The sequence below is a fragment of the Rattus rattus genome, chromosome 3 (assembly GCF_011064425.1).
Source record: "Rattus rattus isolate New Zealand chromosome 3, Rrattus_CSIRO_v1, whole genome shotgun sequence".
NCBI classification, from domain to species: Eukaryota; Metazoa; Chordata; class Mammalia; order Rodentia; family Muridae; genus Rattus; species Rattus rattus.
Genome location: NC_046156.1, coordinates 85,576,016 through 85,603,765, shown reverse-complemented (window position 1 = coordinate 85,603,765; position 27,750 = coordinate 85,576,016). Strand labels below are relative to the sequence as shown.

Sequence of the window (27,750 nt, the reverse complement as noted above, 5' to 3'; positions counted from 1 at the left end):
CATTTATAGTGGCCATTTACTTTTAGAAGGGTCCATCTATTTTATGTATATGAATGTTTTGTCTGCATGAACATATATGTACTAAGTTTGTGGCTGGCTGGTACCTTTTAACTAGTGAGTGTGCCATCTCTCCAAGAGCTGAGCAGAGCATTTTAAAGGTATGGGGCGGTGAAACGGGTGGGCTAAGCACAGAAATAAAGCCACTGTTCAGAGCCTGATCCGCTCCTCCTGCCTCGCGTACCTCGCTCCCTCCCTAGAGCCCGCCCATTTCTGCACGCTTGTCCTTTGACTCCGCCCACCCACCTCCTTCGCCGACACCCTTCAACACGCGGGATTTCCGGTCTTCCTATCGCGAGATCTCCCTGGTGGTGGTGTGGAGCTGTGGGGACTGAAGGTGCGTCCCGGCCTGCAGGTTGCCGGCTGTTCGCGTCTTTTGCCCTGTCACGTAAGTGCTGTGTAAGCCCTCAGGGGAGATCCGGCTCCTGCGCCAGCAGTGGCCAGAGCGGGGAGCGGGTCGGCACTGTACCTCGGCCGCGAGCTGCCCGCGTGGGCGCTAGGGCGTGGGTGCAGGGCAGAGGCCGACTGCACGCGGGGAGGCGGCGCTGAGGCGGGCGGAAGGGCGGCGCGGGGCCGTGGCTCACGGACCCGGGTCTTGCGTGTCGGACGCCTGCCTCCGATGCTCAGGAGACTCGACCTGATCTAAGTCTCACTGCTCCTTCCTCCCCTTAATAGGCCCCGAACCATGGAGTACATGACAGAATCTGTTGACCGCAGCCCGGGACACATGTGAGTTGCGAGCCCTCCTTGATCCTTTAATGTTTCCGGATCGTAAAAAACTTACTGAGAACAATTGGGAAAAACTGTTAAGTCTTGATCCCGTAGGAAGTGTCATCCAAGAATGGTTCTTAGTAGACGTCCTTCTAGAGAGACACGACACCATGTAGTCCACAAGTGGACATGTTAGTTTGTCCCTCAGCTCCCCTGTCATACTAGCCACACGGTGCTCAGTGCCCCTGTGCAGCTAGTGGCTACCACTGGGAGATCATTACAGTTTTCTTTGAGCAACGGTGGGCCACAGTGACAGAGGTTCACAGACTTCGTTCACAGATTTTTGAAATCTACTTTCGGTGGACTCCTGTTAAGGAGGCCTGGAATCCACTCTGTGGCCAAAGCTGACCTTGAGGGCCTGTTCCTTCAGCCTTAGCCTCCCAAGTGCTGAGATTCTGTTAAGCCTGCTTCACAAAAATTTTCTGCCTCCAGTACACCCGGAGTTATACTCCTGTAGTTGTAGAGCATCAGGAGGCATAGATGCTCTTCTGGTCCTGTATTTTAGTCTATGTTTCTTTTTAAAACTAATTTTTTAACATAAAATGCTGGGCTTCATTATGTTTTCATGTGTATATGAGGGTCCATATGTTTTTTTTTTTGTTTTTTTTTTTTTTTTTTGGTTTTTTTTTCGAGCTGGGGACCCAACCGGGTCCATATGTTTAACATTGTACAGTGTTCAAATTTACCCTACCACTGTCCTGCCCTATTTCCCCTACCCTTCACTGACCTCTTTCCTTTCCTTAATAATCTCCTCTCTGTTTTCATGTTATGCGTACATTTTCCTTTACTGTCCATTGTGGGTCCCAGTAAACGGGACCTTCACATCGTACAGCTAGTGCACAGAACGAAAAGGGCACCAACTAGCCCAGTCAGATGTGTCCTAAGACTGAGGAGAAACTGATCTTACATATACTGTTTGTTTCTTTTGGTGGTTTCTTTTTGCTTTTGAGACAGTCTTACCATGATAAGTCTGGCTTTCCAGAAACTCATAGAGGTCTGCCTGCCTCTGCCTCCCAAGTGCTGGGTAAAGAGAGATCTGCACTGTCACACACACCTGGCTGTCTTACATACTGTTGAAATGGAATGCACTTTAGTTTTTTTGCTATCGATGTTTTACTATTTGCATTGCTAATTATTTTTCTTAGTTTTCCAGTTTTAAAGAAGGGATGATGAGGGACTAGAGCATTCTTATTTCGTGAAGTTCATTTGCATGGCAAAGTTGCACAGTGCTATGTTTAAGCATTTTCAGAATTTGTAGGTAGCCCTTTGATTTTTGCTGATTTTTGATTTTCCAGGGTTCTTCACTCTGTCTTTACAGTTGCCTTTTTCTGCCATTTTTTCCTCTTTGAGACAGGATCTCATGAATCTCTGGCTGGCTTGGGACTCACATATCTATGTGATTCCTGATAGTTAAGAGGAAATAGATTTCCTTTCACACTTGTAAAACAAACAAACAAGCTAGTGTATTTTATGTGTGTGCTTGAGTGTGTATGTGTGTGTACCAAGTGCATGCAGAAGGCCATGGGGATGAGAAGAGGGGTAGATTCTCCTGGAACTGGAGTTGGGGATGGTTGTGAGCTGGAAATTGACCCCCGTTTGCATGAGGTGGAAGTGCTTTTACCCATTGACCGCCCCCTCCTTTAAACAGTAGAATCTTGTAGGTTTTGGTTTGGTAGGTTTTTTTTTCTTTACTACTAAATGTATAAAATCTAACTGGAAAAAATTTATGCTTTATTTTCTCAAGCTTGTGCTGTGAATGTGGTGTCCCAATTAGTCCAAATCCTGCCAATATTTGTGTGGCCTGTTTACGAAGTAAAGTTGACATCAGCCAAGGTGTTCCAAAGCAGGTCTCCATTTCTTTCTGCAAACAATGTCAAAGGTACGGTGCATTACTTGTTTAGCTTCCTTCAGTGGTCTTCATACAGAGAGCCTCTGTGGCATGCTGAGACTACATCGAAGTACACAGAGTGAAACATGGGCTGTTGGGATTTAAGTTTTACCTGGTTGATGTTATTAGGGATTTAATAATTTGCAGTTTCATACTGTGCTTTCTACTGTCCTACTAATCTGGTAGGGATAGTAAAGTATTTGTATAAGGAAGTGTAGATACTGACTCTTGACAGTGGAAGATGCCTTCGAAGAGCTGATTGTTGAGTTTCATTCCTTTCGTTGTTGGCTTAAGCCATTTACGTCTATCAATATGTCTATTGAGAGACATAAGCCGTGCCAATGACTATAAAAATTATATGCTTGTGGCTTCCCAGATAGGTTTAGAACTTGCTTTGTGAACGTGGAGATTGTGGACCTCTGTAAGAATTCAAAATGTATTTTCCCAAATCTTTGTGCATATATATAAGCCCATGAATTTAGTGCACTATTTTAGGGAGTTTATACTGTGTGAGTCTGGTAAGTATGAGGCTTTTGTTGTTACAAATACTTATTATTAAATAAATGGTGGGGTTTTAAAAGTATTAGAAAAAGAAGCAGGATTTCTAGTATTTTTTTGAATCTCCTATCAACTAGTTTTCTGTTATGCTTACAGTCTCTCTGAGTCTCACTTTTCTGATGAGAATTAAGGGTTTTTATTAGATGATTAATAGTATTTGAAACACCCTTTGAAAATACTTACAAATGGTTTTTATTGAACCTCGAAACAAGAAAATCAGAGCATGTAGCCATTTAATAACTATGTCAAGAAAGCATTTACATAAATCACGTGAAAGTATTTAACGAGCATTATTAACTGCCGTGTTCTAGACCTTGGAAGACTGGGTTAAAAAATTCTTAATTTATGGGCTGGAGAGATGGCTCAGTGGTTAGGAGCACTGACTGCTCTTCTAGAGGTCCTGAGTTCAATTCCCAGCAACCACATGGTGGCTCACAACCATCTGTAATGGGATCTGATGCTCTCTTCTGGTGTGTCTGACGACAACTACAGTGTACTCATATAAATAAATAAACCCTTAAAGAAAAAAAATTGTAAAAAAAAAATTCTTAATTTATAGAAAGGATTTCTATTTTACTTTAATGAAGTTTAGTTAATTTAGTTTTTTTCAAGACAAAATTTCTCTATAGCCCTGAATATCCTGGATCTTGCTCTGTAGACCAGGCTGGCCTGGAACTCAGAGTTTGTCTCAGCTTCCCAAGTGCCGGGATTAAAGGTGTGCACCACCATGCTTGGTTTACTGAGGCTTATTTTGAAAACTTGTGTTTTTCAGCTTAAAAATTGAAATGAAACTTGATGACTGAATTTTTGATATACAGTTCTGTGTGTACTAATTTTCTGGTTTTGTGTGAGAAAAACATTTCTCAAACATTTTAGAAGTATAAAATAATTTTAGTGTTATTGAGATAATTCTTACCTTCAAAGAAATTTTGGAAATATTGCCATCTTTAGTGGAATTTTTTAAAAAAATAAATCTTTAATTATGTATGTGTAGCTATGTGTACATTTGGTGTCCCTGAAGGCCAGGGGCATTGAATCCCCTTAGAGCTAGAGTTACAGACATTGTGAGCTGCCTGACAGTGAGTGCTAGGAACCCAACTTGAGTCCTCTTAACTACTGAGCCGTCTCTCCAGCCTTCTCTACTGGAATATTCTACGTATTTATTTATGTAGAACACTTCGGTATTTACTTTGTATGTATGCGCACTTTGCATATGGTGGTCACAGGACATACTAGTTTTGAACTAGAGACACTGGTCTCATGGGATTTTAATCTCTTTGGGTTAAAGCTCTAGAGTAGCCTTGAGTATTATTCCTGTTTAATAATCAGCATAATTTATGCCTATCAATGAAAATTGCTGTTTTTTTTTTTTTTTTCTGAAAAGTGGCAGGCTTTAGAATGTTATCTTCTTTCAGATATTTTCAGCCACCAGCATCATGGGTACAGTGTGCTTTAGAATCCAGGGAACTTCTTGCTTTGTGTTTGAAAAAAATTAAAGCTCCTCTGAGTAAGGTAGGTCAATAGTTAAAATTGCTATACTTCTTCACTGAAACACTTATTTTCAGAAAATCCTTTGCTGTGGGTTTTGCTTTGTTATGGGTGGCTGTTGTTTGTTTTTTCTCTTATGTTCTTTTCCATTTGTTTTTTTGGGGCTGGAAATTGAACCAAAGGTCTTTGCCATAAATTTTCAGATACTCTACCACTGAGCCATTTTGCTATTCCCATACAATATTTTAATACACAAAGACACACACTCTTAATTTTTATATTGACCTTTGTTAAGCAGTAGTATTTTTATTAGAAAAATTTGTTGATATTTTTAAATTTTATTTTTGTGGATGCTTTGTCGGCATATATGTCTGTGTGCAGTGGCAGAAGAGTGCGTTTGGTCTCCTGGACCTGGAGTTAGAGATGATTGTGATCTGATTTGTGGGTGCTGGAACTCAAACTTGGGCTCCTAGAAGAACAGCAAGTGCTCTTACCCTCTGAGCCATCTCTCCAGCCCTAGGAGTATTATTTTTAAGTTCTGAAATCTTTCAAGTTATTGATCATCTGGCCCTTGGATTTTTAATTGCCTGGAGGGAAGCAGTGCAGTCAGTCAGGATGACTAGAGAGGGAAAGGAATGCTCCATTGATTTTTTTTTTTTTTTTTTAAACGGTTCTATTGTAAGTAGAGAACATAGTAAGAGGATTTTAGGATTTCAGAATGTTAAATAGACACAGAAGAGACTGAAAAACTATATGGAAATAGGACTGTAGGAAATGAGAGGGAGACTGAGGTATCTGGAATGAAGGGTGAAGGACTCAATAAAGTTGGCAATTGCTTCCCTAAGAACAAGTGTGCCGAAGTGGACGTCAAGGTGTTGGCATCCTGCAGATGGTTCGAGGCTTTAGGGAGAGTAGGCAGACGTACTCAGTGCGCTGTACATCTGTACATTCCCACCTAACTCCTGCTCACACTAACTGGGGCCGTGGGGTCGGGGGGTAGGGGAAGGGTGGTTAGGAACTGCTTATGATTTTGACTGAATTTCTTAACTACTGCAATTTGGTGTAGCTCACTCAGTTATATTGGGTGGGTTTTATTCTTGAGTACTGCATCTTCCTTGGCTAGTCTTGTTCTCACCAGATAGTATTTGATACAAATATAGTCTGTTTGTTCACACTTTTCAGTCTGATATTGAACAGATTTTTCTGTGTACCTCCAGACCAGTATCATACTATCTACTTATGTATGTCATAGATGCCAGGAAGAGCTTCCTCCATTTAATCTGTTGCTAATTTGTATTAAAAAAAAAATTGTATTACCTATCTACTTTAGCTAGATACTTGGGTATTGTACCAGTGTATATTCTCTTCCTCTTTTTACTACATAGGTATTCAAATTAGAATTAACCTTTTTTTTTTCTTTTCTTTTTTTCGGAGCTGGGGACCAAACCCAGGGCCTTGAGCTTGCTAGGCAAGCGCTCTACCACTGAGCTAAATCCCCAACCTTAGAATTAACCTTTTAAGTAGCTCTTGCTTTGCTTATTTCTGGTTCCTCTTAGTTTGGGTTCCTACTTTGATTATTACAAAGCCTCCATTCTTGTTCTCTCTGTCTCTTTGTTCTAAAGCTTTCATTCTAGCCTTACTGCATTACGTTTAGTGTATCAAGAATAGCAAGCTGTTTTTAGTTCCTGATCTAGCAGTATTGCAATTATGTAGTCAGTACGTCAACATTTCCCAAAAGAGTGTTCATCCCCCTACCCATAGACAGGGTTTCAAGTGTTCATCCCCCTACCCATAGACAGGGTTTCTCTGTGTAACCCTGAAACTCATTCTGTAATCTTTTGCCTGCACGTATGTCTGTGTGAAAGTGTCAGATCCCCCGGTATTGGAGTTACTGACAAACAGAAGTGAGCTGGGGATTGAACCCAGGTCCTCGGAAAGAACAGCCAGTGCTTGTAACCACTGAGCCATTTTTCTGTCCTCTAAATGTCCATTCTTAAAAGGAAAAAATAAATAAAGAAGCCACAGACTAATGTAGAAAGGTATTAACTTGAACAGAAGCTTTTTGTCTGTGTGGTTTTTCTTTTGGGCAGTAAAGACACAGGTTCATTTTATGAAAATGTATATTCTGTTTGAAGAGCAGTCTTTTTTTCTTTAAATAATTTTTTCCCTCTAAAAACTACTTTTAATTCCTGCTTGAATCACTAGTACAGTCTTTTCATTTGCTGCTATTGTTGCCATGTTTAGTGATTTATAGTGATGGATTGTAATGATGTTAATCACCTACCTGTCCTTTCAAAGATCTTATGGTCTGTTTATTTTTTTCCTTTATTACATCCTGACAAAATTTTCCTCCTGTTCCTCCCAATCCCTGCCACCTCCCTTTTTTTCCCCAATCCACTCCTCCTCCATTTCCTTTCAGAAAAGAACAGGCTTCCCATGGATGTCATCAGAATAGAATAGAATAACAAGATACAGTAATAATAGGCACAGACTCCATCAAGGCTGGGCAAAGTAACCCAGTAGGAAAAGGGTCTCAAGAATAGGCAAAAAGGCTAGAGACACTTCATAATCCCACCTTAGTTCCACAGAAACATCAGGCTGACAACCATAAGATAGATGTATGCAGAGGACCTAGTGCAGACCCATGCAGGCTCCATGATAGCTGCTTGAGTCTGTGTGAGCCCTTGTGAGCCTGCTTAGTTGATTCTGTGGGCCATGCTCTCCTGGTTTCTTCCATACCTCTGGCTCTTCCTGCCCCTTTTCCAAGGGGTTCCCTGAGCTCCAAAACAGGGACCCAGTGGATCTCCAATTTTGGCTTGCTCTCTGCCTAATATTTGGCTGTGGGTCTCTGCATCTATTCTCATTAACTGCTGGTGGAAACCTCTCTAATGTGAGTCAGTTTATTAATGAGGTATTTAGTCAATTTTCCATCCCGCAAGTGGGGCTTACCTTTCTTTTTCCCTCTATTATTAAAGGTTCGGCTTGTTGATGCAGGCTTTGTTTGGACTGAGCCTCATTCCAAGAGACTTAAAGTTAAATTGACAATTCAGAAAGAGGTAAGCTGTTCATTTTTTCTAAACATGGTTAAAGTGCAAGTAGTGAGAATGAGGGACTAGTGTTAAATTATTTTATGGACTAAATGGCTAAAAAGGAAGAATAAAATCTTAACCTTAGTCTTTTGTTATCTTTTGGTCATCTGACACGATTAGGTAACTAGTAGCTACAGTTGCTCAGAATTAGTGTGTTCAGTAGTTTCTTTAAGGTTTGATTTTGTTTAAAGTAGGTTCTCACTAGGTAGTTCTTGGTGGCCTAGAGCTTACTTAGTAGGCTAAGCTGGTTTTGAACTCAGAGAGATCCTCCTGCCTTTACATCTGAGTGCTGGCATAAAGGTGGTATTCACCATCATGCTTGACCCTTGTTTGTTTTTTTTTATTACCCATTCTTCTTTCTCTTCACCCATTTATATTCTTCTAAAAGTGAACTCTGTGTGTCACATAAATAGACATACATGTATACATACACATCATGTACAGATGTATACAACTTAAAAAATTGTTTTTAGATTTAGTTCTCAAATTCAGTAGATAGTTGAGAGTGATTTTGAATTTTTGATAATCCTGCTTCTACTTCCCAAGTGTTGGAATTATAGGTGTGTGCCAGCATGCCTGGTTATATGTGGTGGTGGGAATCCAATCCAAAGCTTTAGCATGAGAGACAAGCACTGTGCAGTCAAACCACATTCCTATGCCACATTGTTAAAAGAATATGTTCACAACCACTTTTTCATGAGGTAGACTGAAAACGGTCCTCTAGTCTTTGGAATTCCACGAGTGTGCCTTTCTTAAAACAGTGTAGCCTCGGGGACATGGCTCGGTACAGTGCTTGATCAACATGCATGAGGTCCCATATTTAATCCTTGGTTATGCTCTTCCCACCCCCTTCCCCAATTATGTAGTACAACTTAGTTTTATAATTTGACTTTTACTTATTGATGTTCTTAATGTATTTATAAAGCATTTTAAATTACTTTTTTTAATGAAAGAAAATATTAACTGTTGAACAACCAGGAGTGATGGAGTGCAATCCCTTTCTTTCCCAGGTGATGAATGGTGCTATCCTGCAGCAAGTGTTTGTGGTGGATTATGTTGTTCAGTCCCAAATGTGTGGAGACTGCCATAGAGTAGAAGCTAAGGATTTCTGGAAGGCTGTGATCCAAGTCAGGCAGAAGGTACTGAAAACAGATGAATGAATCCCGAATCTTGAATTTTATCACTGTCCATTTTCAAGAGCCGATAAATCTTCTCAGTTCCCTAAGTCCTTTAGGGTCTTGGAATATTAAACTTTGGAACTACATTAAAACTATCTTATGTTTTAGTTAATTTTTAAAGGATTTTTTGTTTGAAGAATCAGTGTGTTATATCAGTAGATGATATATATATTTATACTATAGTAGTGCTTTTTCGGCATGTAATTTATTGATTTTATAATACATGGATATTTAGACTCTGCACAAGAAAACATTCTACTATCTGGAACAGTTAATTCTGAAATACGGAATGCATCAGAATACTCTGCGTATCAAGGAGATTCATGGTGAGTTCAAATTTAAAAGAATCTGAAATAGCATCAACATTTTCTTTTAATTATTCAAAATTATCTTTCTCAGAAGTTGAAATGGTTGCAAAAATTCTTTAAAAAATTCATACAAATGTGTGCGCAAGATGAAAGCAACTTTAATTTTGTCTGCACTGTCCTCTGAGAGCGACTGTACAGCCAGCTACTCTGACCTCTGTTGGCTGACGTAAACTCACATGCCGTTAGTGCAGTGCAGATCTAGAACTGTCCCGTGTCTTCCCTACACTCTCCCGCCTCTGTCCTTGATGTTCTTCTATTCCACTTCACTTAATAAGCGTTTAGTTTATGATAAACTTCATTCTTTGTGCTTGGACTAGAATGATACACTAATATTAATTCTTGCTTTCTATGTGTTGCTTATTTTGATACTTAAATAATAAGCCAAATGACTCCATTAATGTGTTGTAAAATACTACAAGAAATTCATCAGAACCTTGTTTGGTATGGGGAAAATTACTCTAATTAGAAATACTGTTTCTTTGTATCTTATATACCGAGAAGTATTGTGATAAATAGAATTCATTTTGAAGTCAGTAAATAAAGAGGAATGAACAAATAGTGAATATCTGAATAGAATTTTAAAACTTGAAAATGTCATAATGGCTTATAAGTTTTGCCTCATTTTCGGTCTTTTGCTTTGTGGTAGGACTTGGCTTGCAGGCTTTGCATGACTGCCACTGAGTGACACTACAGGCAGTAGCAGTCACTGTAGATGCAGCATATCTATTTATGTTTGATGGGGAAATTAATAACTTAGAATATAAGTATTCTAAAGCAAATACAAGACTTCTGCTAACAGTAGGTTTTGGATGTTGCTTGTTACTGTTAGACGAGTTGTTTTCCTAAGTCGCATTTTTAAATACAGATTTACTGGTGGTGACTGTCCTTGAAGAAATGACCAAATTCCTTAAATGAGAAAAATAGTTATGGGAGAAATTTATGCCTCTAGGTTGAGTGTATTACTGGTAGGCATGGGGTTGTCTCCATCATGAAAGATAGTTTAGGGGTTGGGGATTTAGCTCAGTGGTAGGGCGCTTGCCTAGGAAGCGCAAGGCCCTGGGTTCGGTCCCCAGCTCCGAAAAAAAAAACCAAAAAAAAAAAAAAAAAGAAAGATAGTTTAGTAATATCTTGTGTATTAGTTTGGTTATTGGCTAATACCCAGGCAAAAGTGTGTTGATAAAGAAACTAAGCTGAGTGGTCTTGCATGCCTGTAGTCTTGGCACTTAGGGGTTGGAGGCAGGAGGAACAAGCATTTGAAGGTCATCCTCTGTATAAGCAACATATGTCTGGGCAACGTAAGAGTCTGTTTTGTGAGAGAAAAAAAAAGAAGTATGAGACAGGGAACACATTTGTATTCTAGCTAAGGACCATGGTAGAAATTATTCCCACAGAATGCTTTGTTGTTAGAAGACTGGGTACATTTTAAAATTACTGCCAAACCCCAACACTGCAGGTATAAAAACCCTTCTTTCAACTAAAGTCTGTTTTCTTTACTAATTTTGTTGTACTTTTGTAACTCAAACAAAAATAATAATTGGAGCTGGAGAGATGACTCAGCAGGTAAGAGCTGGTGGTTCTTTTAGAGGACTGAATTTGGTTGCAAACCCTCGTTTTCAGTGGTTCAAAATCCACCTGTAATTACAAGCTCTAGGGAGTCTAATGCTTTCTTTGTCCTATTGGTACCTTGCATACCTGTGCGCACACAAACACAAACACAAACACACACACACACACACACACACACACACACACTAATAGAAACAAAGGGTGTATTTAAGAATCTAAAAATTCAAAGTATGTGTAAATAAACAGACCCTCCTGTACTTTGCCTTTATCCATGTGCCATCTCTAAAGATAATCTAATTCCTTAAAACAAAATATATTCTGAAAGTTCTAAGTAGTTGTCCTCATGTAGTGTTTCATTACTTTGATTTTCTTTAACACATTTGGAAGAATTATGCATAATAATGCATATAGTTCCATTTAATTATTTTTAATTGCTGTCTGATAGTCCTTAGTCACTGGATATATAAATTGATATATAATTGATATCAATTTGAATGGACTTATAGTTATTTTTTACCAAGAATAGCATTGAATAATTATTCATATGTTCGTTTTTGTGCATGTATAATAGTTTTTCTTGGGAATTGATTGAATTGGAATGACTGCACAAAGAGAATCCAAATATAAATTTTGATGTCCCACAACAGTGCTAGTATACTTTCCCAGCACTAGTAAGCTTTCATTTGTCTAGGTGTTTGCTGGTAATGGTTAAGAAAGTTACAAAGTTTGTCTTTTATTTTTCTTCAGTGTTATTATCTGTGCTTTTGAAGAACTTTCCACTAAGCTATTTAGTTAGGCACTTCCTACGCATAAGTCATTTCATTTCTTTTTAAGACATTGATCTCTTTCACATAGTTCTCCTATTTAATAATAATTTTTCATTACATTTGTTTATGTATTTTTGTTTGTTTGGCCATATGCCACACTGTGGAATTTAGGAAACATCTGTCATCTTCAGGCATCTTTTGACCTCTGTCTTTGAGGCTATACTTATAGGTAGAAGTGCTGAGTTATATGGAATATTTATATTGATGGTTATGTTTGAGAAACCATATTTTCAAATGGCTGTGGTCTTTATATTCCTGACAGAAGTGTTGAAAGGTCCCAGATTCTGTCCTTTAATTGCTTGTTTATAGACATTGTAGAGGGGAGTCTGTAGTGATATCTTCCTGTGGCTTTTCCATTTCACTAAAGACTAATGATATGAGGCATATTCTACATATAAGTTTATTGCCTATGTGATTTGCAGTATTTTCTCCTAGACTGTCTCTTCCTTTTCTAAATGTTGTTATTTTCTATTGCAAATACTTATTTCTTGTTTTCTTTTAACATGTATGAATGTCTTGCCTGCATGTATGTAAATGCAGCATGTGTGTGTAGTGCCCACAGAGGCCAGAGGAAGACATTAGATGCTTCCTGGAATTGGACAGATGCTCCCTGGAATTAGAGTTACAGAGGGCTGTGAGCTGCCATACTGGTGCTAGGAACTGAACCCAAGTCCTCTGCAAGAGCCTCTTAAACTGCTTAGACATCTCTCCAGCCCCAGTTTTCAAGTTTGATGAGGTTCAGTTTTTGGGTAACAAGTTTTCCCCGGGGCTGGGAGGTGCAACGCATACATCTACTCACCCCAGATAGGGATTCCACTACGGACCAAAAGTTATGTCCACCACCAAAATTCAACTTGATGAAGCGGTGTGTTTTATTGGGGTTACTGACAGGAGTAGAAACAACTCAAAGTCAGCTGCATCACCAAAGCTCTCAGCACGTGTGACAGCTCAAAAAGCTGGGAACCAGGACCATACTGTACACACAGCCTGCGGGCAGGCCGCTCAGCAGGTTGAAGAGTGTTCTTTCTAAGTGACTCATCTGGTCTAAACCTCTTCTAGGCACTTAAGGTTACAAAAGTATCCTATGTTTTATGTGCTTTACAATTTTAACTCATAGATCCTCACTCTTGAATTGATGTGAAGTGCCTAAATTCATCTCTTTTGGGACTGAAGAAATTATTCTTTCTCTATTAAAAAATGCCATTAATTGTTAAGTTCTGTTGATTAAATGTCATAGCCTATTTCTGTAATCTCAAGTTTGCATGAGCTTATTATTTTATGCTAGTTCCATACTGTCTTAATTTTATGTCTAGAAATGATAAGTCCTATGAATTTATTTTCCTTGGTATTGTTATACCTACTATGGTTAAATGAAGTTCTTATTTAGTTCTCATAAGTCCTTAGCAGTAGGTTTGTACTTGACTGTTCCTTTGTTGATAGTGTTAAATGATTCTGCACTGACACAATGACTGCTTTGTTCAGTCTCAGTATGTAATTTTTTCATGCATGTGATTTTTGTCATTTTTCTTGGCAGGTTTCATTTATTTCATTTATTACATAAAATAATCTTTTTCTCTCTTGGCCTTGAATTTTGTTCTTGTGAATTAGTATGAATCTTGTTTGTTAACATTTATTTTATTTGATTTTCATCTGCCCTTTTGCCAAAGAAGTCTTAATTGATATTCCTAAACTGTTTAGGCTATAATATTTTCTAATAGTATTGTGATGTGGTCCTGAAGAGGAAAACCTTGTTTTGCAGAACTGTTTTTAATATTTTTTTAGATGGTCTGGATTTTTATTATTCTTCAAAACAGCATGCTCAGAAGATGGTGGAGTTTCTTCAGGGTACAGTTCCCTGTAGGTATGTTGTAAACCTAAATTTGTAAGTCCAAGGATATGGGAATAGGAAATATGTAGGTCACACCTGTTCTTCAGCTTAGATAACTTACTTTGTTACAATAAAAATTTTAGTATGCACATTTAAACAATCATGAAACATTGAGTTGTCCATTTTATATTCTATTGATAATGTTTTTTTCTTAATAGATACAAATCATCACAAAGGTTGATCTCCCAGGATATTCATAGTAACACATACAATTACAAGAGTACTTTTTCTGTGGAAATTGTTCCAATATGCAAGGTACTTCTTTTCATGTAATTAACTCTTATCTATAAGAGAATAATTTATTGGTTATAATTTATTGCTCCTGGTTTCCTACTGGCTGACTAAACAATAATACTTCTTTCAGTGACTTTTGACATGTTTAATTTTGTTAAAGATTCAAAATATATGTTTATAACTATGAATTGGAATGTCCTTTATTTTGGTGTATTATGAAGAAAAGATAGGACTGATGAGATGGGTCAGTTCTTATAAAGTGCTTGGCATGCTAGCCTGACAAATTAAGTTGGATCCTTTGAACTCATGTTAAAGGAGGAGAGAACCAACTCCATAAAGTTTTCCTCTGATATCAGCATGTACACCTGCATGAACATGCATTTACTTACACACACACACACACACACACACACACACAGACACACAGACAGACAGACAGACAGACCGACTGACTGTTAAAGGCGGCCAGCTTTGATACCACAGGGTAAACTGAGTTTGGCATTGAGTTGTGGCGTAGGCGATTTGGGTCAATACTGAAAGCATTTGACTCAACTCACCTGGGAAGAAGGGGGCGGCTGCCTATGGCAGCCAGTGTTTAGAGAAAAAGAAAAGGGGGAAAGTAAACATAAACACACACAGAGTGGTTGAAGTAAAGGCAGGCTCCAGCATTTTATTTTTTCTCTTAACCTTTTTCATACCCCCCCTTTTTTTATGATATTTTTTCTTTTACTCAACATTTTCATCATTTCATTTGAACACATAACAACTATAAAATTGTTGATGATACTCCAACATTCTGCTTATACTAGGTATGCATATTTAATTTTGAGCTAGTCACATTTTCTATACTCAGAAGCTTCCTGTGGCTAGTACCTGCCATCTTGCTCAACATGTAGATTTTTCAAGAAATCTTCTGAAGGCTGAATATTTTCAAAGGCAAAGAAATATTGTTATTTTTGTTGTGATCTGAGAGCTTGCAGATGCTCTTGGGTGTAGATGAATGGCCAGAAGTAGGAGTGAGTGGTAAGCCTGCTTCATACCCCTTAAGACAAAGTTTTCTGTGTAAGAAAATTACCTCATAACCACAAGTTACACATTATTTTAAGAACAATCAGTGCAAAAACATATTTTTTAAAAACAGATTTAAATTGTCACATGAGAGGAAATTACAACAGGATTGTTGAATATGGTTTTTTTTTTTTGAAGCTTATATCTAACTAAGCAATTCTTGTCTATCTATCTATAAGCTTATTGTAATCCAAAAAGCAGTAATTGTTTTGTCATAGATTAACAAAGTTTAAGCAGGCCAAAGTTTCTTTATGCTACGGAACAGGTCACCTATTTTCGACGTCTTGGTCAGCTAGACTGGCTAATCATCTGTTCTGTGTTCTTACACTCATTCTAGGATTGCTTATTCTTTATTCATAACCTTTCTATTTCATGGAGCACTCCTAAAACCACAAGACCAAGGGACTCAGGCCCAGCCTAGAGCGTTTGATCATCAACCCTGTCCCACGCTTATTTTTCTCACTACTACAATTGTGTGCTTGCAGTGCATGAACACTCACTGTGCTCCTTTCTCTAACTCATGCAGCTCTTGCCATTCTGTGAGGAAGAGGCACATTTCAGTCTTGATTCTGACTTTAAACTTTATCAACTATCCTAACTTGCCAAGATTATTTATATTAAGATTAATTTCCTAAAATTACTTATTAGGAATTCCATAAAATTATGAATTCATCTAAACAGCAGTATCTCAAGAACTTTCATCCTCATATTGATCTGCAGGAAACTTGCCCAACAGAGTGGGCTCTCTCCCAGGAAGTAATCACACCAGGCTACAGGCTGTGAGGGTCCACTCACACCAAGCCAAATAAATAAGGAGTGTGACAGTGACAAACATGAAGAGCACATTAGTAGCAAGAAGCAGTCCTGGGATGAAGTCTCTAGGGCCATACCTTTCCAGAGTGCACCCATTGTAGCCTAGCAAGTGTCTCCAGGGAGCTCACATGCCCACTGTAGCACATCCTACATGGTACTCACCAACACACACACACACACACACACACACACACACACACACACACACACACACACACACACTAAATTAGCAAAACCAAGAGTATTGTAAAATTTTATAATCCACTTTTATCAAATATTGGAATCCTATTGAATATATAATATCACGAGCTTTTCACATTATAAGGAATGATAGTTAAAAGTTAGTAAGCCATTTTGGAATATGTGTGGGTAAGAGTTTTGTATATGTAAGAGAAATGTATATGAATCTTAGAAAGTTTAGATAAATGATTTGTCCAAAGTTACATAACCACAAAATCATGAAGCCACTCTTTGTCCCTAGGTCTGTGACTCTAGGTCTGTACCTAGCCTTGAGATTGTTAATACTAAAATAACATAGTACAGTACCAAGGACAAAAATGACAGCTTAAAATAGGGTTGGCAGGCTTCCTGCAATAGTATTTCTGTTAGTAAATGTTTGTGCTTTCAGTTCATATCTTCTTCTTTTTTTCATTTTTCTTTTTTTTTTTTTTTCTTTTTCGGAGCTGGGGACCGAACCCAGGGCCTTGCGCTTGCTAGGCAAGTGCTCTACCGCTGAGCTAAATCCCCAACCCCTCAGTTCATATCTTAAGTGCAGCTGTGAACTCCACTGTTTACGTGGGTAGCGGTGGATGATAACATGAAAACAAATGACACTAGCTGTGTTCTAGCTGAAAGTAGTTATCTGATGACCACCTTTGGCAGTCCTCATTTAAAAACAATGAAAGCCCGGATAATGCACATTTAGGTCTGACAGCATACTTAGACTTTGCGTATTAAGTACAATGTAAGGAAGTATAGTATTAAGGCATGTGTACGTAATTATGAGTTCCTGCAGATGTTTAACTCCAGGGATGTACACATCCCCCATAAAATTGTGTGGTATATGTTACTTACAGAATACTTAAACCTAATGTATATGCTATGTAAGTGGTTATTAGTTAATCTGTATTTTTAGGGAAAGCAAAAAGACTACCTGTTTAGTACAGGTGCAGTGCTTAATAAAAAATACTGTGATCCACAGTTGAGTAACCTAATGGGTATGGAGTACCTTGATATGGAAGGCTGATTACATATGTGTTTGTCTTGGGAGCTCCTGATTCAAAACCAAAAGGTGTTAATGTATAGTCCACTTCAGTGGAAGCCTTCAGTGTGCACAGGTACAACTTTATGACCAAGATTGTTATTTTTATTTATTTTTGTTGTTAAGGTTTCGTTCTTAAGTCTTTGAAGAATTGGAACTCAGATTCTCTGACTTTGCCTCCCAAGTACGGGATTAGAGTTGTATACCACCATGCCCAGCCATTTGTATCTTTCAGTACAGTTAAGAAGCATGCAAGTAACCTTGTTGGGTTGTATAGTAGCTTCCCAGAAAACTGTGGAAGATGTGACGTTTTCAGTCATTAAAATTTGGTCTTTGATTACATACTCAAACATTTAGCTATTTAAAGAGAAACTTATTTTCCATTGAAATTCGGTTTTGTGAAGATCAAAAGAAGTCTGTCAGAAGGAGATTTAGGAAGTCACTCAGTTCTTAGTGTTATACTGTGATTAGAATATACACTATATTAACATACTGAATGCCGTGCAGGTATTCATGTTATAATTAAATTGAAATGAATTTAACAAACACATGGGTGTGGAAGGTTGTTTATAAAAAAGTCTTATACACATTATAGGTAAGACAAATGGGCCCATCTTAAGAATGTGTAAAGTGATGGACTGACCTTGGACTCTGACCTCATAGGTAGCAATGAATATCCTAGTAAGAGCACCAGTGGAAGGGGAAGCCCTGGGTCCTGCTAAGACTGAACCCCCAGTGAACTAGACTGTTGGGGGGAGGGCGGCAATGGGGGGAGGGTGGGGAGGGGAACACCCATAAGGAAGGGGAGAGGGATGTTTGCCCGGAAACCGGGAAAGGGAATAACACTCGAAATGTATATAAAAAATACTCAAGTTAATAAAAAAAAAAAAAAAAGAATGTGTAAAGTGTGTAGAGAAACCGTGAAGCTCTGAGTTGTGATTCTTAATTTGTTGGCCCAGGAATGAAAGATAATGTTGTGGAGCCATGCATGCATCCTCTGGGCTGAATCACGAGGCTGGTAATTCTACATACATTCAGACAGTTTGGTTGAGCAAGGAAGATTTTATCAGGTTTATTAATGAGTGTTTATGAGAGGTTGTTAATTTAGAATTAGCCTTATTTTAGATGTTATTTCTTTTTGCCTAGGATAATGTTGTCTGTCTGTCACCAAAACTGGCACAGAGCCTTGGAAATATGAACCAGATATGTATTTGTATACGAGTAACTAGTGCCATCCATCTCATAGACCCAAATACCTTACAAGGTAAGGTTTGGAACTAAACTTAGCTTTGGAACAAAATTGTAAGAGTTTGGCCTTAGGGTAAACAGTAATCACTCGTGGCATTTTTGTTGTTTAGTCCCTATCTCTTTATTTTTTAAGTGTTTTTTTGTTTTTGTTTTTGTCTCATGTAGCCTAGGCTACCCTTCAATTCTCTTTATATCCATTCAAGGATAACCTCCAGTTCCTGCCCCTCTCCCTTCTACCTCCCCAGTACTGGGATCACAGAGGTGTGCCATGTTACCGAGTTACGTAGTACTGGAGATTGAGCACAAGGCCTGGGGGATACTAGGCATACATGTTTGTCAATGAGCTGCATCTCCAGTCTCAAAGGTCATTCTTGATAGTACTGTTTTGGAAGACTAATAGTGAAAGTTTAGTACTTTAAAGATATTGGAATTATAAAGCATTATATTCTTTTTCTTTTAAAGAAACAATTCTGTGAACTTTTAGATAATTCATACTTTTATTCCTTTCATTTTTATGAAAAATTTCAGCTTTATGTAATTTTTGTCACTAAGTTTTCTGCCAAATGTTTATGTGCCTGAGCACAAGCATTGGACCCAGAGCCCTGTCTGTGTCTGCTAGGCAGAGACTCTGTTCTTTTTTTTTTTTTTTTTTTTTTTTGGAGCTGGGGACCTAACCCAGGGCCTTGCGCTTCCTAGGCAAGCGCTCTACCACTGAGCTAAATCCCCAACCCCGAGACTCTGTTCTTAAATTATATGCCTAACCTGCAAGCTTTAGTTTTTAAACACTATTTTAAGTTTGGGGATATTTGAGCTGTGATACATTAGGATTCATAGTTTCAATTAGAATTTTAACTTTTTATCATTATTTTGGTTATTTTTAGGTTATCTATATAAATCATTTTTTAAAAAAGGAAGACCGCATGGTGATAGAAGTTTTGGTATTTGTCTCCATCTTTTTTCTTGTTTCTTATAAATTTTCTGTTATTTTGCTATGTCTATTTGCAGTAATAATAACTATCTGCAAAATGCAGAAAAGGGCATTCTGACCTATTACACCAAAGTAGGCTTTGTGTCTTAATCTCAGCAGCGAGGGGGACCAATAACTTTTTGCCATAAAATTCCAGCATATGAAATCACCATAAAACTGATTGGATTTGGTCTGTGGTATTCAGATTATAGTAACAAAATAAGATACAAATATTTTTGACATCTGACATTTCCCTTGTGCCATGGAGGTTTGGAGCGCATGTATGGAAATCAGTGATGACTTAGAGTGACTTCATTTCTTGTCCTGTTACTTCCTGCTTGTTATCTACATATTTCTGATTAACACAATAGATGACTTGGAAATTTGTCAGCTGTCTTGTTAATGAGTGTTTTGCTCATTCTTAGTTGCAGACATTGATGGGAACACCTTCTGGAGTCATCCTTTCAATAGTTTATGCCATCCTAAACAGCTAGAAGAATTTATTGTGATAGAATGCAGCACAGTCCGAGATCTGAAGCGAAACGCGGGGGCTGGAGTGATATCAAAGAAGGTAAGCACCACCTATCTGCTTTTCTCATTTTGTGATAATTGTTCAGTTCTTTTAGAATTTTTTGGTTTTTAATTGTTGGTTTTTATAAAATGTGGAGACCAGCTACAGTAAAACACCCCTGAGGTTGGTTAGTTAATGAGGGGCCAGAGAGATCACTTGGCAGGTAAAAGTGACATCTGATGACCTGAATCAAATCCCTGGAATACACATTACAGAGTTTTCCTCTGACCTCCAGATGTGTATTGTGTGCTATGGCATGTGCCAGCGTCCCCTGTCATAAATGCACTAAGTACACACACAAATAAGAAATTGAATTTTTAAAAAGTGAAGTCATTGTAGCAGGTGTGGTAGTGCATCTCGTTAGTCCCAATACTCAGGAGGCAGAGGCATTTGGATCTCTGAGCTTGAGGCCAGCATAGTCTACACGTCTTGTCTCACAAAAAATAAAATTAAGTTTAAAAATGGACTCATTATGGACTCATTGATGGACTACAGTCTGATAAGTTACTTTTTTTTTTTTGTATTGGGAAAGGCCTTTTTCTTTTTTCTTAATTTAAAAAAATGTCATCTTTTCCCTTTGTTTTGTTAGAGGAGAACCAGGCGGACAATGTCTTGACTTTCAGATCATCACTAACTATGGAATCATCCCTAGACATTTGTACATCATATTAGATCCTTTCGAGTTAATCGGATTATCACTATGAGAGCTACATTTGGCTTATTGTCTCAAATGTTTTGAGGTTTGTTCAGACTAGTATCTAGGTGGAGAACACATTAAATTATATAAATATCGTAATTCTTAATCTCCAGTGATAATGCCTTCCTGTCTTGTTAGGATACCAACTTCTTACCCTGAAAGTGCACATATTTTGTAGAATATGCTACTTTCTGGGTCTCTATTACTGTTTGCTTGTAATGCCCTTTGACTTCATTTGTTGTGTTTTCTCTAAAGTAGAAGGGCATTTATATTTTGGTAAACTAAAATAGTTTATTTAGAGTGTCTAAGAGATGATGAGTATTTTTAATTTTATTTCGGGAGAGGGGAGCTGTGCATGTGCATATGAGTACATGTAAACGTCAGCGGGCAACTTGAAGGAGTTGCATCAGAAGATCAAAGGCAGATCATCAACTGTTGGCATACTCTTTCTCTCTGAGCTATCTCTCCAACCCAGTGAGGTCTGCCTGTTTGCAGTGTCAGTGTTTGGGTAAAGTTCATAGGTTTTTCTGAACTCTCTTTTATTTTTTATTTTTTTTTATTTTTTAAGTCTTGGGTCTTACAGACATTTGCTTAGACTGTTTTCTTGCTTTAAGATTCTTTTGCCTTTTTAGTTACTTTTTTGCTCAGTCTGAGTTAGCCAGTCTCTATGAAGACATTTTCCTGTGAAAATGCTATATGTATATGTTTCGTGTGTGTGTGTGTGTGTGTGTGTGTGTGTGTGTGTGTGTGTGTGTGTGTATTTTTCAGGGGGAAATGTCAATGTTTTATATAAGTTTTGGATTGTTTTTATGGTTTCCTTTGGATTAATTTTCTGTATTTCTGATTTGGTAATTTGTTAATTTTCAGACTGTTTTAGAATTCTGGAAAGTTGCAAGCTGTTTTAAATGCATATTAAGTGAGAAAAAAAGTCAATATTATATTTAATTTTCCCATGAAACAGTATCTTTTTTTTCTGTTAAGCACACCCTTGGGGAAGTCTGGATCCAGAAGACATCTGAAATGGATACAGATAAACAGTATTTTTGCCGGACTCACTTGGGACATCTTTTAAATCCTGGAGACCTGGTGTTGGGGTTTGTTTTATTTTGTTGTATTTTAACTTGCCAGATAGCATTGCAGGTTTTCTTCAGGAGCCAATAAATATTTAAAATACTAAATTTGTTAATTTCAAAAGATTTAAAAGTTTTTAAGAGCCTTTTAGCTTATTTTTATTATTGATCACTATAATCCCATATATTAAGTAGAAGCCTATAGTTGTTCCATTTGGGCCATCATCTGAGTGTCATTTATTCAGAGAGTTTGACAATTAAAACACTGAATTTATAGAGTTAGATAAATAGAGCTCTTGGTGAGAGTAGGCAGTTTTTATGGCTGTGAAAATACTTCACTTTTTGGAACCAGCTAGGGCTGAAGAGATGGCTCAGAGTTTAAGAGTCTGTACTGTTCTCGCAGAGGACTCAGATTTCGTTCCCAGTCTTCATATCAGCAGGTCACAACCCCCAATAGTTCAGTACTAAGGGATCTAACACTTCTGACTTCTAGGCACTTGCACACACATATGTGTATATAAATGCATGCAGGCACATACATACATGCACATAATAAAAAAAATTAAAAAAAAACAAACAAACCAAAAACCTACCCAGCAACCACAGTCTATACGCCAGACAGAATCCATCAAAGTAAATAACAGTCGTCATGCATTTGAGGTCATCAGTGTGCTCTAGACACTGGTTTTATTCCCAGAGTTTGAGTTCCATTTACAAGAGAATGAAAGGTTGTTGTTTCTTGTATTAACTATGTAGACTCATTCAGTTGAATTATGAGGTTATGGCTGCTTGTCTGTCTGTCTTTTTTTTAACAAGTATATGGGAAAGAGGGGCCACAGTGGACAGTGAAAAACTTACAGTGCAGTGTGATCCTGTCGTGAAATTTTAAAATTCTCTGTGTATGTTTTGCCTGCATGTATGTTTGTGCCTGGTGTTCACAGAGGCTGGAAGAGGAGCTTTTTGACTTTTCAAGACCAGGATTCTCTGTGTAAGCCCTGGCTGTCCTGGGACTAAATCTGTAGACCAGCCTCGAACTCAGAGATCGATTGCTTCTGCCTCCCTATTGCTGGATTTGAAGTCATGAGCTACTACCTCTCAGCTTCAACACTTTTATAGTGTGGAGGATACAAAATCTTTGACTTAGAAAGATAGATGTGTATGTGTAATGCTATATATGTAGAGTAAAATTATACAGAGGACCCTCCTTAAACTTTTCATTGTTTATATTTCAGATTTGATTTGGCCAACTGTAACTTAAATGATGAGCATGTCAACAAAATGAAATCCGATAGAGTTCCAGATGTGGTAAGGCTTTAGTTTTGTTTTGTCGTTATTGTTGTGCCTGTGTTAATTTTTAGAATTTATTCAGTACCCCTCCCCCAATCAGATTTTCGTTTTCATAGCAAAACACTTGATAATGCTAGACCTGGTGGCATTGGCCTACTATTTCAGCTACTCGGGAGTCTGAGTTGGGAGGATCCAAGTTCAAGACCTACTTGGATTAGACAGTGACTTTGAGACTGGTTTGTGAAAAGAGACCCTGTCTCAAAACATCCCAAAAATGGACAAGAGGACTTATAAAATGAAGAGCTTGCCTAGCATAAGGCTCTAGCTTCAGTCACCCTGTGCTGCCAAACAAAACTCAAATGCAGTGATAAGAGTGCAGCTACATTTGTACTTAGGAATGGCAGCTTATAACATTTATTCAGGCAGTCTTAAATTAGCCTAGCTAATGTATTTTCTCTACTTCACAGGACATTTAGAATTGAGACCATTATTCAATATTGGTACAAATTAGAATTGAAAATAATCTTCATAGTGTCAACTCTTGGGAAAGAGTTTTACTTTGAAAAGTCTATAGTTATAATGTATGTGGTGAGTTTAAAGTTCATAATCAACAGTGAATGAAATTAAGGATAATATATCCCACCCCTACTTGCTTAATCTTTTCAGAATAGTCATAAATGTTTTTAGCTATGAGCAGAAATGAAGTTCTGGTAATAGGTTCCTATTTCATCTGGTTGTTCTTCAGTTGATAAAATCGAAAAAGTCAGGTATGAGTCAGAATGTTTCAGTGAGTTTGAGTTTAGATTTGTTTCAATTAATGTGTGTAGATGTCTTTCCTGCTTGTATTGACGGGTACCCCGTGTGTGCAGTGCTGGTGGAGATCAGAAGAGGGTGTTGTGTCTCCTGGAACTGTAGTTAGAGATGCTTGGGAGCCACTCTGTGGGTGTTGGGAATGGAATCCAGCTCTCTTGCAAGAGCAGCAAGTGTCTAACCACGGAGTCCTTTCTCCAGCCTCAGAATTGGTATTTATTAAAAGGCCAAGTGAGGAGATCACTAGTTTTCTTAAAAATGTTCTAGTTTTATTACTACATAATATTAAATGTTACAAAAGTTGTAAATTTTCTAAGTGCATAGTACTGTGAAAAAGAAAGTCTCTATCTGTAATGCTTCAAAATGGGCTATATGAATGGTGGCTGAAAATTGAAATTTGAGGAGAAAACAATGCAGGTTTTGGGTATTAAAAATTTAACATTTAGTCACTTGAAATTTTCAAAGTTAGATAAATAATGCTCAAATGCATCCTCATACTGTAAGAGTTTTAAAAGTCCTTTTGACACTGCCTCTTGATCTCTATACCTTTCTCCTGAAATGTAACTGCTGCTATCAGTTTGGTTTTTCTCAAACGCCCAAGTTTTGAGTTTTTTCCTCTACCACAGTGTGTTTCAGTGTTTCATAACTGCAGATATTTCTGTTTACAGGTCTTGATTAAGAAGAGCTATGACCGTACCAAACGCCAGCGCCGTAGAAACTGGAAACTGAAAGAGCTTGCAAGAGACAGAGAAGACATGGACACAGATGATGAAAGGTCCTGCTTCCCTTAAGCCTTAAAAGTAGTTGCAAGGGAAATCCTTAGGAATTTGTTTTACATTGTAAAATACTGATATTACCCAATAGATCTTTGTACTAAAAATTAACTTTGGATTCTTAGAAACTAAATGGAATCTACATAAGAGAATCCATGAGAAGATATAATGATATATAAGCTTAGTAATTATTCCTGGGTTATTGTCTTTATTATAATAATGTTAATGTAAATAAGTTCAAGCATAATGGATCCATTACCTTGTGAATATCACAAATAGATGATTTGCCTGTGTCTTAAGCCTAAAAAACCAGTTCATTCACTTTTGTTATTACTTTTCAGATAGCAAGCAGAAGAAAAATGTTTTTAAAAAGTATTTATTGAATGAATTAAAATGTGGCCTTAACTCTGTATGTGGGTGTGTCTGTGTGTGGGCTGAATTTGTTTTGTTTTAAGATTTTTATTTTTATGTGTGTGTTTGAATTTGTATCTGTGCACCAGCTGCATATAGTGCCCATTGAGGCCAGAAGGAGGCGTCCTGTTTTCTAGGACTACAGTTACAGCGGTGAGCTGCCATGTGGGTGCTGGGTCTTCTGGAAGAACAGCCAGTGTAAGCCATGTAACCAGAGTTCCAGCCCCTAGAACCAACATAGAAACTGAAGGAGAGAACTGACTCAACAGCATTGTCTCTGGGCTGTTTCTTGGGCTGGAAACAGCCCTATAGCTCAGAGTGCTTCTTGTTCTTCCAGAGGACTGAAGTTCAGTTCTCAGCACCCATATTGGGTAGCTCATAGCTGCCTGTGCCTCTAGTGCTAGACCATCCAATGGCCTCATTAGGCCTCTGTGGGTATCCTCAAACATCTGGCATACACACACACACATGCACACACGCATACTCAAGTATTGTTCAAACACAAACCAGAACATTCCAAATTGACTGTAGTCTAGTCAGCTATATATTTTGCTTGTCCATAAGAATTGGGTTGGTTGGGTAGGATAGAGGTGAGAGGTAATTTTTCAGTGTCTTAGATCACCTTAATATTTAATATTATATTAATATTATATTACACGAAATTTGTTTTCCAGCCTACCTACTCAATTAACATCCATATTTGACCTTTGTGAATATATAATACTTAGTACAATGTTCAAAGTTTCTTTTTCTTACAGGCAATATCAAGATTTTCTTGAAGATCTTGAAGAAGATGAGGCAATTAGAAAAAATGTCAACATTTACAGAGGTTTGTGTTTTAGGAGTATTGAAGTCATATTGTAGAAATGTAGGGTGTTTGGTGTTTTAAAACTGTTTCATAAGTGACTTTTATTTGTCTAATAAACTAATATAGTTAGGCTTTTACCTAACAGATAATAAGGAGCAGTAAAATTTATTGAACGTTGTTGCATATAATGCTGTTGTTTCTTGTTTCTGAATCTGATCCCTTAAGTTGTTAGCTCTTGTACATATAATTTGCTCGTTTATTCAGTATTTGAGAACTTGCTGTGGGTAAGAGCTGAGAGCTTCCTCTACAGTATAATTGCTTAATAGTGATGATGGTAGGAGCTGCTGTTTGTGCATTTCCAATTTGTATATGGCACTGATCAGTGTCTGCTTCCTTAGATTCAACCGTCCCTGTGGAAAGTGACACAGATGATGAAGGAGCGCCTCGAATTAGTCTGGCTGAGATGCTTGAAGACCTTCGTATTTCTCAAGATGCTACTGGTGAAGAAGGTGCATCAATGATGTCATGATGAGTCATATGCTGTTTGCATATCCGTGAACTTAGGAAGTTGGCAAAATAATCTTGATTGTATAGTACATGTATTCCCTTATATTTTGTTTTTTTTGTTTTTTTTTTGTTTTTTTCTGGAGCTGAGGACTCCCTTATATTTTGAAAGGAGAAATTTTACCTTAAACTTGAATAAATTACTATTTTGATTGTTCACTTAAAGTGTTGTAAAGGTTTCATAATTTAATTGATAGATAATAAGAGATTAGATGGCATGCAATTTTTACTGATATTTAGGCCGCCTCATGTATGCAGTTTTATTGGTTTGATTTTTAATATAGGAGGCACTGTAGTATTTTTACTACTATAGTAAAATCTGGATTTAGATGACTAAAAGGATCCTTTAGGTATTAACAAAATAGTGGAGCATAAACACACCTCTTACATTGGTTTTATGTTGATTACCGTATGAACATACAAAAATATGTGTGAATCACTTTTGATATAAACTAATGGATTTTGGTCCACTTTAGATCATTTTTATGTCATTGGGATAGGAAAATGAAGGTTCAGTTGATCACAGTTAGGAAGCTTTTTATTTCTGCATAGAATTAGTACCCTCATCCCTTTTCCTTCTTTCTGAGATGAACCCAAGGCCTTATGCTTTAAAGATGATGTTCTGTCCTGAGCTACAGCGTTAGCTCTGCACACACAAAGAGTGAACTAGATTTAAAATGGAGAGGTGTTTAGGGAATACAGACTAGTTTTATTGGTTAAGTAACTTTTAATTTTTATTCTACCTTTGACAGCAGCTTAGGGTGATAGCTTGCTTATATTTATAAATGGTCTGGCATTTATAATGAGTGTTGTGTTGCAGTATCTAGAAGTTGGACAACTCTGTCAGAGATTAGTACTTTTATTCTAAAAACAAGAAATTCTTTAATAGTAATTAATATGCCATTCAGAAATTAACACTGACTCAAATCTTTTACCCAATCATTAGAATACCAAGGTCCTGGCATTTGTCTCTGTAAAGTCCTTTTCAGAAAACTTGAATGTAAGATTCTGTGTTACATTGGCATCTCATATGTGTTTGTTCTGGACCAGCCCTTTCTTTAAGAGTGTTTTCTTTAATTGACATTTTTAATAAAATCCAAGACAGATAGGTATCTTACAGAGTGGCCTCTGTTTGGCTTCGTCATCTTTTCCTGTGACTAGATTGAGGTCATAGTCTTTTGGCAGCACCACCCTAAAGTGATGCCACATATTGTGCATTATCATAGGTGCGTGTGCTGCCATTATTCCAGATGCTCCCAAACTCGACATTCTTTTCTGGCTTCCTGTTCTGAGGACAAGCTTTTCTTCATGGAGAATTGTGTGTTCATTTTTTTTAAATTATTGCAGACCTTAAGTCACCCCACAAAATCTAGTATGGCTTAAGTGTGTGCAATTATTATTACTTGCTCTTTTTTAAAAAAAGATATATTTGTTTAATGTATATGAGTACATTATCACTGCTTCAGACACATCAGAAAAGGACACTGGAT

The 27,750-nt window shown here is 37.6% G+C and overlaps 1 protein-coding gene across 1 annotated transcript; it reads left to right on the top strand.

Moving 5' to 3' along the window:
- The first annotated feature begins 314 nt into the window (after positions 1-314).
- On the top strand, positions 315-26,425 carry Nmd3 (NMD3 ribosome export adaptor). The gene is made up of 16 exons (XM_032898257.1): positions 315-445; positions 733-786; positions 2,573-2,707; positions 4,690-4,786; positions 7,738-7,818; positions 8,862-8,990; positions 9,265-9,355; positions 13,573-13,651; positions 13,837-13,933; positions 18,201-18,318; positions 19,695-19,840; positions 21,519-21,631; positions 22,840-22,912; positions 24,373-24,479; positions 25,647-25,717; positions 26,095-26,425. The coding sequence occupies exons 2-16, from the start codon at positions 743-745 to the stop codon at positions 26,223-26,225; spliced, it is 1,512 nt and encodes a 503-aa protein (XP_032754148.1). The 5' UTR covers positions 315-445; positions 733-742; the 3' UTR covers positions 26,226-26,425.
- The last annotated feature ends 1,325 nt before the right edge of the window (positions 26,426-27,750 follow it).